This window comes from Neofelis nebulosa, chromosome 18 (genome assembly GCF_028018385.1).
Source record: "Neofelis nebulosa isolate mNeoNeb1 chromosome 18, mNeoNeb1.pri, whole genome shotgun sequence".
In the NCBI taxonomy this organism is placed as follows: Eukaryota; Metazoa; Chordata; class Mammalia; order Carnivora; family Felidae; genus Neofelis; species Neofelis nebulosa.
The window spans coordinates 28,039,881-28,052,911 of NC_080799.1; the positions used below are offsets into that span (position 1 = coordinate 28,039,881).

General features: G+C 39.9%; 1 protein-coding gene across 1 annotated transcript in view; it reads right to left on the reverse strand.

Annotated features, from left to right (window-relative positions):
• LOC131501155 (cytochrome b-c1 complex subunit 2, mitochondrial) overlaps window positions 1-9,839 on the reverse strand; it is a 31,624-nt gene extending 21,785 nt beyond the window's left edge. Inside the window, exons 1-7 of the mRNA XM_058710898.1 lie at window positions 9,690-9,839; window positions 6,684-6,767; window positions 6,437-6,586; window positions 5,990-6,054; window positions 4,172-4,228; window positions 3,820-3,944; window positions 1,893-1,990 (exon numbers count right to left, since the gene is read on the reverse strand). Coding sequence (XP_058566881.1) covers window positions 1,893-1,990; window positions 3,820-3,944; window positions 4,172-4,228; window positions 5,990-6,054; window positions 6,437-6,586; window positions 6,684-6,767; window positions 9,690-9,722 — 612 coding nt within the window. The 5' untranslated portion in view covers window positions 9,723-9,839. The remainder of the gene's footprint in view (window positions 1-1,892; window positions 1,991-3,819; window positions 3,945-4,171; window positions 4,229-5,989; window positions 6,055-6,436; window positions 6,587-6,683; window positions 6,768-9,689) is intronic.
• Between the last annotated feature and the right edge of the window lie 3,192 nt (window positions 9,840-13,031).

Consider the following 13,031-nt stretch of genomic DNA (forward strand, 5'->3'; position numbering starts at 1 on the left):
ATCTTGATTTAAAACCAACCAACCATCTGCCCATCCAATGAATCCCCAGGTGATCTGAGATCAGTGAGATTTGCGAATCACTGGTTTATATTATTTAGACCTAACATACAAAAGTAGGGCTAAAACATACTCTCAAAAGGCCCACTATTGCTCCCAAGGGACTGAAAATTGGCTCCTGGGGGCAAGAAAAACATTTTACTCCTTTCATATATAGAATACAAATATATATATGTATACATATATAAACACAGAGTGTATCTATGATATTAAAAATACTGGGTATAAGAAATTGGCTAAAAAAAGTTCCCTGGGAATGAGTCATAATGTTAAGAATCACTAGGCTAAGGTAATGAGACTGAATCAAGTTACCACAATTTATGCCCTAAAGCCAATGGTGCTTAAATCTCTGGAATCACCCTGGAAAGTCATATATATATATTTTTTCTACTGAATGCTGCCATTGCTCAAGGTAGTCTACCACCAATTTCTTTAGAATTTCCTTTAAGGACACAATTAAAAATGCTAATAATTTTGAGATAACCATGGTTAACATCTTGCCCAGGAGACAGACAGACAGACAGACAGACACACAGACACAGACACACACACACACACACACACACACACAACACACACACACTTTATTTTCTAAAATTGGGACCCTATGGTATATCCCTATTTGTAAATTGTCTTTTCTTCACTTGATAATATGCTACGGAATTTTTCCGTATCAATATTTTTGGATGACTGAATAAGTCCATTCTACAGATAACTAAGTGAGTTATTCAGTCCCAGAAAGTTGGGTATTTAACTTGTGTCTTATTTTTCACAATTATAAGCAATGTTACAGTCGACATTCTTGTAGATGTTTTGCTCTATATATTCTTATAGTTATCTTAATAATATATTTTCACATGGGTGAAATTGATTTCTGAAAAATTTCAAAACTCACTGACGGCCAGTCTTATGAAAAATGCTTAGCATTTAAGTTGGATCATATCAGTTACAATTTTTTGTTAAAGTGCCATATGAATGGTAGGCATTAAACTGTTGATTGATAAGTGGATGGTTTTCTAACCAGGAAATAAAAGAGTAAAGGGATAGAATATACAATTCAGTTTGCTCTAGTGGCTAACCAGAAATGAAAGAATAAAACCTTAATTTCCAAGTTATATATACTTTGCGAATATTAATAGCTCCCAATTCTTCTCTTTCTTTTGCAAATTTTTCTCTTAATATCTTTTGATAAAAAAAATTTGGGGGGGGATGGAAGGAGTAGGAAATTAAGATTATATATGCATATCTACACTTGCAGGTTTGATACTCAAGGTTTCAGTTTCACATTTTAGAAGTGAAGTTTTAGGTTATACATACGGCTGTGACATGTGGCAAGTCTGTACTGCCAGCAAAGTGAGGTCAGTGTGCTGGAGGAGGCGAATGAGCTAGTAAGCAGGCTAACGAGGGATGGGAAGTGATACGGGTTCATTCCTATCTGCCTATTCAGAGGAGTTAAAGAAGACTTTTGGTCACAAGATTACTAAATTTAACATTTAAATACTGCTTTAAAAAGACACATATAAACAGAGAAAGGTCTAGAGGAAAATATATCTAGGCAGTAACATTCAGTGACCTTAGGTATGTGAAATGTTTTCTTTTTTACTTGTTCTGGATTTTTCTGAAATTCATATATTCCTTTTGTGATTCAAAACTTTAAGTTAAAAGCTGTAAAAATTGTTCAGATAGAATTTTAGTTAAAAAGCCAAGCTGATGGAAAAAAAAAAAAAAAGCCAGGAGGTGAATTTTTTAAATTTGAAGATGAAAAGAAAAATTAACAAACCTGAAATAGCAGTGAAAAGAAGCACACTGTAAAAGGTAATGTGTTTTATCAGTACCTCATCTGGTGTCACTTTTCCAATCCTATAATCAGGGCAATACAGGGAATTAGCCAAGGCATTTCGGTAAGCTGCAGCATGCAAATTTTCAATGACACCTGTAAAATAAGTAAAGAAGCACTTATGGAAATACAATTCAAATAAAGTCAACATTTTCAGAACCTGGAAAGCAATGAGACTACAATTTTGGTCACCTTATGGCATTCAAGTGTTAAGATTAAGGCTTGAATTTTAAAATTCTGCCAGTTGAATGTGCTGAGAAAAGCAAGAAATTATGTGAAAGCAGCTTCTACATCACGGGGTCCACCTGATCACTTCTCTCATCTACCTGGTATCGTCTGGAAACTATAATGAATGGTCTGGGTTTCAGCAAGTCTGAATTGAGTTATAGCTCTGCTACCAACATGCCATGTGATCTTGGATAAGTCATTTACCTGAATTTTACTCCGAGGCTCTCTAAGTAATGAGGAGTTGTCAGGTTAAAAAGAGGTATGAAAGTGCCAGTGTTAAGTCATCTTACTAGCTCTCGGAGGTCAAACTGCACTCCTCACTGGTGACTGGCACTGTTCTTGCTTTCCTGCTTCAGTCAGTGTCTTCGAGGTATGTCCCTTTCATTTGCTCATTATTTGGGCAATTTCTCTATGCCAGGCACTGTGTTAGGTGCTGGAAATAGAGACATGAGTAAGACACAATGCCTGCCCTCAAAATGTTGAGAGGAAAAACTGTGAAAGCATGATGAAGCTGATGTCAGCAGGATGTGAAAAAAGCAGCAGGGGCACAAGGGAAGGGCAGTGGGAATCAGGAAGGAGCACCAGAAGTAAAATCCAGGATAAGTCTTACATAAGGAGTAGGTGTTTCCCAGGAGAATGATTAGGGAGTGGCATTTCAGGCAGAGAAAACAGACAAAAGCATCCAGTAGGATAACAGATTCAAAGGGGAAATGCAGTTGGGAGGGGAAGAAGATAGAACAAAAAGCGATGGAGGTAGGCAGGGGTCAGATGGTGAAAGTTATCACACATGCTAAGTTGAAGAGTCTGAACTTTATGCAACAGAGACTGAGAAGCCTTTAAACGGTTTTCATGAAGGATCACTTGATGGCAATGTGGGAGATGGACGAAGATGTAGACCTGGGGGCAGACACCAGCCAGGAGACGGCAATAACTGTTCAGATAGAAAGGATGAAGGCTGGAACCTCACTGCTAACAGCAGGGAAGAAATAGAAAATTGTAGAAAAGATGACTTACAGGCCATCTATTTCTTTGGTGGAGGTCCAGAGTAATGAAGACCATACTCCTTTGTAAAACAGTTATCACCAACATAGTATTAGCTAACATAAACCAAGCTCTCATACGTTCCAGACACTGACAGGCTTGCGTTCTGAGTGAAGCGCATCCCATGCTGAGCCCCTGCAGCTGGTCACCTGCTTAGACCCGAGTGGTCCACCCGCACGCTTCTGCTCCTGCCGAAGCTGTGTGACTTCCAAGAGTCAGTGCTGCTTGTTTACGTATTTGTTTTGCTAGTCACACTTGTCGACAGTTATCATATAAACACAAAATACGAACACCAAAAACGTTAAAAAAAAAAAAAGTTGCTTCCTTTGGAAAGATCTAGTAAAGGTGAGTTGGCTAAACAATAATAGCAGCACCAATTACGAACTGTTGCTCGGTTTGGTGTAAGCAAACTACTGAAAAAACACTGGATTCTAAATACTAAAACAGGGATTCTATAATTAATTTACATACCATCAAAGATGAAAAATAATCAACAACATAAATGTTTAGAAACAAAAGAACACAGTTAAGAAACTAGACAAATTTTTGGAAAAGTTATTTATAAACTCAAGCAGAAGAAAATTTCAACAGCAATTTTTTTCCTCAAAAACCCAGTATCTTAGAAGCAACTGAATGTGATCTGAAAATATACTTACGAGCCTGTGGATTCTGAAAAGCCACAGCTTTGTCAATCCTTAGCTGAGACTGAAGGTCAGCTACTTCCCAACGACGAAATTCTGGGGCTGTGGTGACATTGAGCAGGAACTCCATTAGAATATCACTATAGAAGACATCAAGGTAAGAGTTTCAGGTCAAAAATTTAAAACCAAAGTCCATTCTACATAATTGTAATGCTCTCTATATTAAGTTTTAGGCCTTGTGGTAAGCATAGCGTTCTATAGTTTGTGACCAAAATCAGAGGTCATAACGCCACATTAAAAAGGATAAGAACCGAGCAGCTTAGGATTTCTTTAAAAGCAGATGTCCTCAGCACATGCAGATACTTACACATCATCTCGCAGACATTCCACAGTGTAGGCCATGTTTTCCCTGGTTGAAGTCACACTGAATCAGAAATAAATTACAATGAATTATCTAAATCAGAAGAATAAGGCTTCCTTATATCTTTGTTAAATCAACAAATTCCTTTGGAAAACTTATTCTGAAGTGTAAAAGCACACATATTCGTCAACTAAAGCTTGAAATATTTTAAAAAGTCTTTAAAGGAAGGAAATCTTGACATGTTACACATGGATGCACCTTGAAGACATTAAACTACGTGAAATCAGAAATCAGAAAGAACAAATATCATGATTCTGCTTTTAGGAGGAACCTAGAGAACTCTAAACCATACAACATAGAATGGTCACTATAAGGGGTAGCCAAAGACAGAAGGAGAGTTAGTGTTTAATAGCTAGAGCGTTTCAGTTGGGGAACAAAAAAAACAACCTGGAGATGTATAGTAGTGATGGTTTCCTAAAGCCACTTCATGCCAAAGACCTGTACACTTAAAGCAGTAAATTATGTATATTTTACCCTAACTAAAAAAAAATGGCAATTAAAGTTGAAGATCTCTTTGTACCCTTCTCTGGCTAACTCTTTCACTCCCTCTTTCCCACTCTAGAGACAAACACAATGGTAAGCACTATGTATTGTTTTTAAAATGATACCTTAAAAATATCTGTTGTTTCTCCACAAAACATTTAACTAGAATAATCTAGTTCATTCCTTAACTGCTGTATACTAGTCCCATCATATCACTAGACTATACTTTATTTATCCACTTCCCTGAAGATGGCATTTAGATTGTTTCCAGTCTTTGTGCATGTGGATTAAAAACTTGGACTGTAAGATATGCTCATTTTCAGTATTACTAGACATTTGTTGATTCTTTCCTAAGTACTTGTATCAGTTTATTCCACTAACTGTAGAAGAGATTCTCCCTCTTAACACTGCCAAGACCTTTTATAAATCTGACAGGTAACGGCATGACACTGTCGATTATTTTTTTTCAATGTTTTTTTTTTTATTTTTTATTTTTTTTATTTTTGGGACAGAGAGAGACAGAGCATGAACGGGGGAGGGGCAGAGAGAGAGGGAGACACAGAATCGGAAACAGGCTCCAGGCTCCGAGCCATCAGCCCAGAGCCTGACGCGGGGCTCGAACTCACGGACCGCGAGATCGTGACCTGGCTGAAGTCGGACGCTTAACCGACTGCGCCACCCAGGTGCCCCAATGACACTGTCGATTATAAGTAAAGATCAGTGTTTCTGGGTTCCTACTCTGGGAATAGACTGTTCCTATCCTTTGTCCATCCATTTCCTATTTTGCTTGTCCTCTCCTAATTTGTAGTTCTTTATTTTTCCAAATAATAATTTCCGTGTTTATGTTGCAAATATTTACTGCCAGTTACTTGAATTTTTACTTTAAGTCATAAAGATGTTTTACATTTTGATGTTGTCAAATTGATTAGCCTTCTTCTTGTGTCTTCACAAATCCTTAATCACCTTGATAAGATAGAAAAGTTCTCTTACAGTTGAGTATTTTCTGGTGTTCTCATCGTTTCTTATTACTTATTTAAAAAAAAATTTTTTTTTTTAACGTTTATTTATTTTTGAGACAGAGACAGACAGAGCATGAACAGGGGAGGGGCAGAGAGAGAGGGAGACACAGAATCTGAAACAGGCTCCAGGCTCTGAGCTGTCAGCACAAAGCCTGACGCGGGGCTCAAACTCATGGACCGTGAGATCATGACCTGAGCCGAAGTCGGACGCTTAACTGACCAAGCCACCAGGCGCCCCTCTTATTACTTATTTTTAACATACCTTAATTTACCACCAACTGCTTCAATTCCACGGGTTATCTTGAAAGATGAAGCTCCTTTTGTAGTCTGGAAAAAGAAACAACAACCGTATTTAGTAATTTTTTACTGCCAAACATCACACTGTATCACAATCTAATGTCTGGTTGTCATTAGACTCAAAAAGAACTTTACCTAAATAGCAGATCCTTTTAAAATTTGCCAAAAGTACACTATAGTGTTTCTTTTCTTTTCTGTTTGTTTTACTTATGTATTTTTTTAAGTAGGCTTCACACCTAGCACAGAGCCCAACGTGGGGCTTGAACTCACAACTGAGATGAAGACCTGAGCTGAGATCAAGGGTTGGATGCTTAATCAACTGAGCCACCCAGGTGCTACCACTATACTTCTTTTCTGTAAGACCATGATACTATAGCATTTCTGAACAAAGTGAGGCAGTAAAGACGCTTACCAAACTGGATGCAAGACGAAGCAAATGAGAGGTTCCCAAGTTGTTGGAGTCCTCATATCTACTGCCTGCTTTAATGAACAAACCAATTCTTGATGCAGGAGCATAGTTTTCCAGAGAAGCAATCACTAAGCCATTTGGTAACTTGGTAAACTGTATTTAAAATAAAGTAAGATGTGATCAATGTTTTCATATTACCAAAGACAGTAAGGCATGTATGGGTTTCAGTGAGCAACTCAGTGGGACTAACCTCAAGGTCCTGAGGAAGTGGAGGCACTCCTGCAGGGGCAGCTGTGGTCTTCACTTTGGGAGCAACTTTCAGGGAATAAAACCTCTAAACACAAAAAAAGACAGGTTACCCAGATTTCTTTCAAGAACAATGTCTTATATTCTGGTGTGCCCAAGGAACAGGTGTCCAGTGATAAAATACTTCATGGGAGGATTTGGCTGATTAACTTAGTATTACTGTCTCTTAAATCTCTATTTGTGTAGAGCCTGAAGGAATACCTAATCCTACGTGCTCATTTTTTTTAAATAATTTTTTTCACATTTATTTATTTTTGAGAGCAACAGAGCATAAGCAGGGGAGGGGCAGAGATAGAGGGAGACACAGAATCCAAAGCAGGCTCCAGGCTCTGCACTGTCAGCACAGAGCCTGATGCGGGGCTCGAACCCACTAGCTGTGAGATGACCGGAGCCGAAGTTGGATGCTTAACTGAATGAGCTACCCAGGCACCCCAATGCTCATTTTTTAAAATGTAAAGAACTACTGTATTCTCTTTTCCCTTTTAGCCACCTTTTTTCTTATAACCATCCTATTAAAGCTTCAGGTGGTTCTTCCTGGCTCTAATGCTTTGGAATTTTTTTTGAAAAGGTGTCGGACTGCCACATCCATACCCTTTTATTGATGTCAGCATTACTGTTTTCCTTATCTGCTCAGAGAATCTCATTTTAGCCTACTTCCCAAGGGAAGTGACTTCATCTCCATGATCATTTTAGTAACCTTTAAAAAAGAGAGTATACCAAGGAAAATTCCTCCAAGCCCCCGATATTTTCCACAGTATCTTCACGTCTTGCGTGCTACTGTAGGACCACACAACCAAGAGTTTTATTTCTTCGCCTAATATAAATTTTGACCATCCTGCAATTAACAATAGCTTCAGCTACAGCAGATTGTCAGTTTATTATATGCAGCCACTGGAAAGGTAAAAGGGTCCTCTTAAATGCTGGATAATGGATCCAAAATGCGTAACTTTATTGTTTTTTTGGTCAAATGATATACACTGTTATAATATTCATCTTTAAGTTCCTGAGGTTATCAGCAGAGATGTTATCCCAAAACCAAATGCATATACTGCTGGAGTTTCCTGAGGACTCCCATCAGAGGCTGCAATGCCCTTCCTCTATGATGTCCTGAAGGGCTGTTACATATTCAACATCAGTGCTGTACTAAGTTGATTCCTAGTTTTCACTTGTTATTAGTACTTTTTAATTATAAATTACAATGAGCTTTGTTTTACTATCAATTTCGTTTGCTGGGGGTGGTACGTTTAATTCTACTTGTGATTTTGGTCATAGCTGTTCAAGTATGAATAATCTATAGTTCCACTGTTAAGGGAGATTAGGTGCTTTTACTTCAAGAAACAGCTTTGATGATTATGTACCGTCCTTAATTGGTCCCATTCAAATCAGTTGCAAAGAATTATCCTCGTAATTGTCATGCAATTACTAGATTACGTTAATAACCAAATATGTATAAACTTATTCTTCTGTAAAGTAAGTGATATAATTGGGAACATTAATTGTTTTCAAGTTTACTGCAATTTGTTTACATTAGTCCTCTCCAGTTCTGTTACCTTTGAGTACTTTCATCTACTGGAAAGTGGGGATGGATGGAATGGAGGAGATTTTGGGGTGTTTTGCTAGTTTAACTAGGCTGCTCTCAGAGTTGTTAATTACTGGTTTGTCTAGGTGTGCCAGGAAGGGTAACTTAGGTGATATTGTAGTCTAAATGGCAGCCCTTTATATATCCACAGTATATCTATTTAAACATTAGGCACAGGGAAACTCCATTCCCTGTTCTTCTTCACCACTCTCTAGCAGGTTACTAGGTTATCTAGTAACCAGATTCTACCTGCATCTTGGGCTAATTTTTTGTTGTGGGGGAATGTGTTTGCGCACTGTAGGAATTTAGCAGCACTTCTGGCCTCTAGATGCCAGGTACGTTCCCCCAAAGGGTATTATAACCAAAAATGTATGCAGAAACTACCAAGTATTCCCTGGCAGCAAACCTTGCCCGCCTGAGTTTTTTTTTTTTTTATAACGTTTATTTATTATTGAGAGACAGAGAGACACAGAGCATGAGCAGGGCAGGGACCGAGAGATGGAGAGACACAGAATCTGAAGCAGGCTCCAGGCTCTGAGCTGTCAGCACAGAGCCCTACGCCGGGCTCCAACTCACGGACCGACCGAGAGACCATGACCTGAGCCAAACTCTGTGCTTAACCGACTGAGCCACCCAGGGGCCCCGCCCACCTGAGATTTTTAAAAGTGTTCCTCACTTCCCCTGATGATAACCTCCACTCCACAGTGACAGCACGCTGACATTTTAGGAGTCTTCCCCAAGTGACGGCTCTGTTTTGTCTGGGTTGAATGAGAAGTCTTAAGCGGCTCCCGAGGGCTGACCCTGAGCCCCTCCTAGAATTCTCTAACATCAAGAAAAACACGTTATACTACTGGGGCACCGTAATAAGTTTCAGGCACAGTGATAAGCACTGTACGGCAATTTGCTTATTTCTTCCTTAACATTTTACTCACAAGCTAAACTTAACCGTTGGGGAAACTGATGCTCCGTGATACACTAAGAAGCAGGGGCCGGGGCTGACAGGGTAAGGGTGGAGGGCTAGGTACTCGCCGGCCTCCTTTCCCCCCCAGGACTCGCTGTCTCCTCCCGCACGCCAAGTGCAGCAGTGACCTTCAGAGGTCTCTCCACGGAGTCACTTCACCTCCACTCTCAAGCTCTTTCCCTCTCCTTTTCAGGTTTTCCGGCGTTAGGTCTCTTCTGCTCGTAGCACGAGCTGGGCCTCCAATGCGCGACCCACTCAGCTTGCAGCCCACTTGGCCCGCAGAATTCGGCTGAAGGGCAGACGGAAGCCCAAGGCCCCGAAACTCCAAACCAAGCACCACCGGCCCGTATCACCTGACATGCTGACAAACTGCTCCCCAACCTTTCCCCAAGCCCACCGGCTGTGCTCACCGAAAAAGACCCGGCTCTGCTTAGCAGCTTCATGGCTCAAGATTGCTCTAATCCACGGTCACAACCGGTTAAAGGAAAGCAAGATGGTGGCCGACGACGGAGTTTCCCAGCTTCCCCCGCGACACTCTTTTCCCACGCTTTCTACGTAAGAGGACTCTCTATGCGGACAGCACTCTACTGCTCCCCGGAGGAGGTTGGGCCAGTCCAATTACTCTAAGACGCAGGATAGGCAGACGCATAATTTTGTAAGTAAATAATCAGAAGATTACTTATGTTACCACTTTTTGGGTTCTAGTCCTGGCCCGGATATCCACTCTGTAATCCTGCTCTACGTCTACGACATCCCATCACAACCCCCCCCGCACTTTGGATTCTCCCGATCCGGATTGTCCAATGAGAGAGCCCCCTTTCCCGGGATCCCACCCGCTGTCTCTGGATTTACTTTTGCTCTTGCGCTCCCGCACTTTTCTGCTCTCTTTCGGCCGGCGCTTTCGGAGAGACTTCCGTTATCTATTTGCTTTTTTGCAGAAACGGGCTTCGAGTCCGGATGTGACTGTTTCTTGCTTGGTAAAGTCCTCATTAGATCATTAGCTTTCTGAGAATAGAGGTCTTGTCCAATGAACTTGCTGCTCTAACTCCCAGAACAGGCGGGGGATACAAATGGGCTGAGTCCTGAAACCGAGGAAGTCCTCACAATTAAGGTCTCTGCTTTCATGAAATTTATATTCTAGGCCGAGGCTACGTAGAAAACAAAAATTTAACTACACTTTTCGTATGCGAAAAATTAAAATGTTTTGAATAGCAGGGCTGTGTGTTGGGGGTACTTCTGAGCTGAAACCTGCATACTAGGAGTCCCGTGACTATCCAGGGGAAGAAAGTTCACCCCTCTTCAATGAGTATTAACTCATGACTCATGAAGTCACCTTCCTTGGCTATGCTAAAGATTGAGACGTGGTCCCCTGTCCTTCAGGAACTTACAGTCTCGTACTGTGCTATCGTAGCACGGTTGGGGGAAAACAACATTAACACCATTTAGAGTTAGAAATGCAGAATCAACATACTGAATCAGAATCTGCATTTTATAAGAATTGCACATTGAAATTTCAGAAGGGCTGGTGGTGCTTTAGACATTTACAAGGCATAGACGAAGTTATGTCTAACTCTTTGGTCTGTAGCTAACTGGCTTCACACCTACAACTGTCTAACAGGATTTCAGGTGACACCTGGTCATTAAGAATCTGATGCAGGAGTGGAGGGATGCCATGTGGAAGGAACTTTCATCACTCATAGCTTTGTCTTTCCCTGGTTACAGTTATTAGTAACCCGTTTATTTGTTCAGAGGTCCAGTTCCTTGTCTGGAGCCCAAGAATGATTTGAGAGAACCTAGGTTATATTTCTGCTCAACTCCAGTTTAACATTAAGAGGTCCGAAGAGAGCGAAAAGCATATATACTGGCATCCAGCTCTTTAAGGATATCAAAAGGGAATTTTCAAGTCATTTTTTGTACAATGTAGCTGTTCAGATTAGCATACAATCATTTTCTTTATAAATAAAAAATTTTAACTTTCAAAAAATTAATCTAAGTCAAGGGTAAATGGGCATCTATTGTACTATTCCCTCAGCTTTTCTTTACATTTGAAATTTTTCAAAAAGTGGAAAATTATTTTTGGAATATTTATGTCAAACATTCTAATTTCTTCTATGTGCAGTGGCAATAAAATTTACTTGGGGACATGGAAAAAAAAGTATCTGATGCAAACCCAATTTCTGTGCTTTCAGGGGGCACCTCTAACTCAGTCCATAGCACACAGGAGAGTGACCCAAAGTGTGGGAGACAACACTATAGTGGCGCATGAGATAATTTTAAGTTTATAAATGAATATTGTTCCATTTCAACAGTTGTACATTTATTTTGGAAATTGATTATGGCAAGCAATACTAGTAATGAGTTTCCTCTTTAAATACATTATAAGAGAGTAAAAGTAGGTTTAAACAACATTGAGTAAATTAACTACTGGTAATAGTTATGGCAAAAATCATGAAGGTGCTATACCAATGAGTGAAATTGGGGAAACATTGCTCTGATCAAGTCACCCACCTGCTTAAAATTTTTCAATGATTCCCCATGTTTTTCAAGATAAAGTTCAAATTCATTAACATGGAATATAAACCTCTATTTCCAGTGCTTTTTAAGCATTACCCCCCAAATTAGTTGCACCCCTGAGAGTCCAGTCATTGGAATTTCATTCAACAGTTCAGGTTAGGTGGGATACACACACACGCATACACACACCTATTTAGAATGTTCCCTTGTAATAAATATCACCCACACCTCAAAATTTAACTGTGACCCAAACAAAAAAATTGTTAATATGTGGTAGGAATTGAAATATAATTCATGATATCACCTACATAACATAATTCTAAGTTTATTCATATTTTGTACCACCGCAAATTTCCTATTATACACTACAAAGTAGGACTGCCATCTTGTGGACAGATCTACCACTTCCACATCATATCAGTGTCCTACCTAATTCATTGACTGTTGCTTATGAGGGGAGGAAGGGTGTGTGTAACTGAGATGGGATGCCATTGTTAACATGTGTGGTATTGGTAGGTAGTGTACATTTTCCACCTCATGCTTTTCTTCAGCTCCCAACCAGTTGTATAGCTAATTACATAATTATAGTGCTGGGGGAGGCTGGATCCTTGAGCTCCAATTCTTATTTTGCGTTGTCACTCCCTATACCTTTTGAATAATTAATGCTTGGAGGAGTAAGCCCCCCAAATGGAGGGAAGTAGTAAAAGAGTTGAGAATTGAAGACACAGAAAGAGAAAGCGGGTGACCAAGAGGATAAGAAATAAAGGAGAAAAAAGGGAGGGAAGAACAGTGTTCTTTATCTAGATGAGGCTCCAGATTGCTTACATCTCCTTACTCATTACTTTTTAAATGTATTTTTAAAACCTCTTTTCCTCTTTTATAATGCCCATGGCCCAGACTAGCATAAAAACAAGGGTGTCGGTGACAGAAGACCTTGAAATTTCTCCAGGTTGCCTTACCAGCTCATGTCAGATTTCTGCCACAACTCTCGAATTTTACTGCAGAAGAAAATGAGGTCCTTGAAATTGTTTCTGCATAGGAGACACTGCAAGCCCTGGGAGAGGAAAGGAATAAGAAGATGGAAAACAGAGGAGTACATTGCTGGAAAGCTTTGTTAGTTTTCTTAATATGGAGTCAAATCTGACCCATGGAGCCCAACTTCCTGCCTTGAGCTGGAGTTAGGTGGGTGGGGAGGAACATATAAGGAAGGAGGCTATGGGGAGGCAAAATAGACTCTA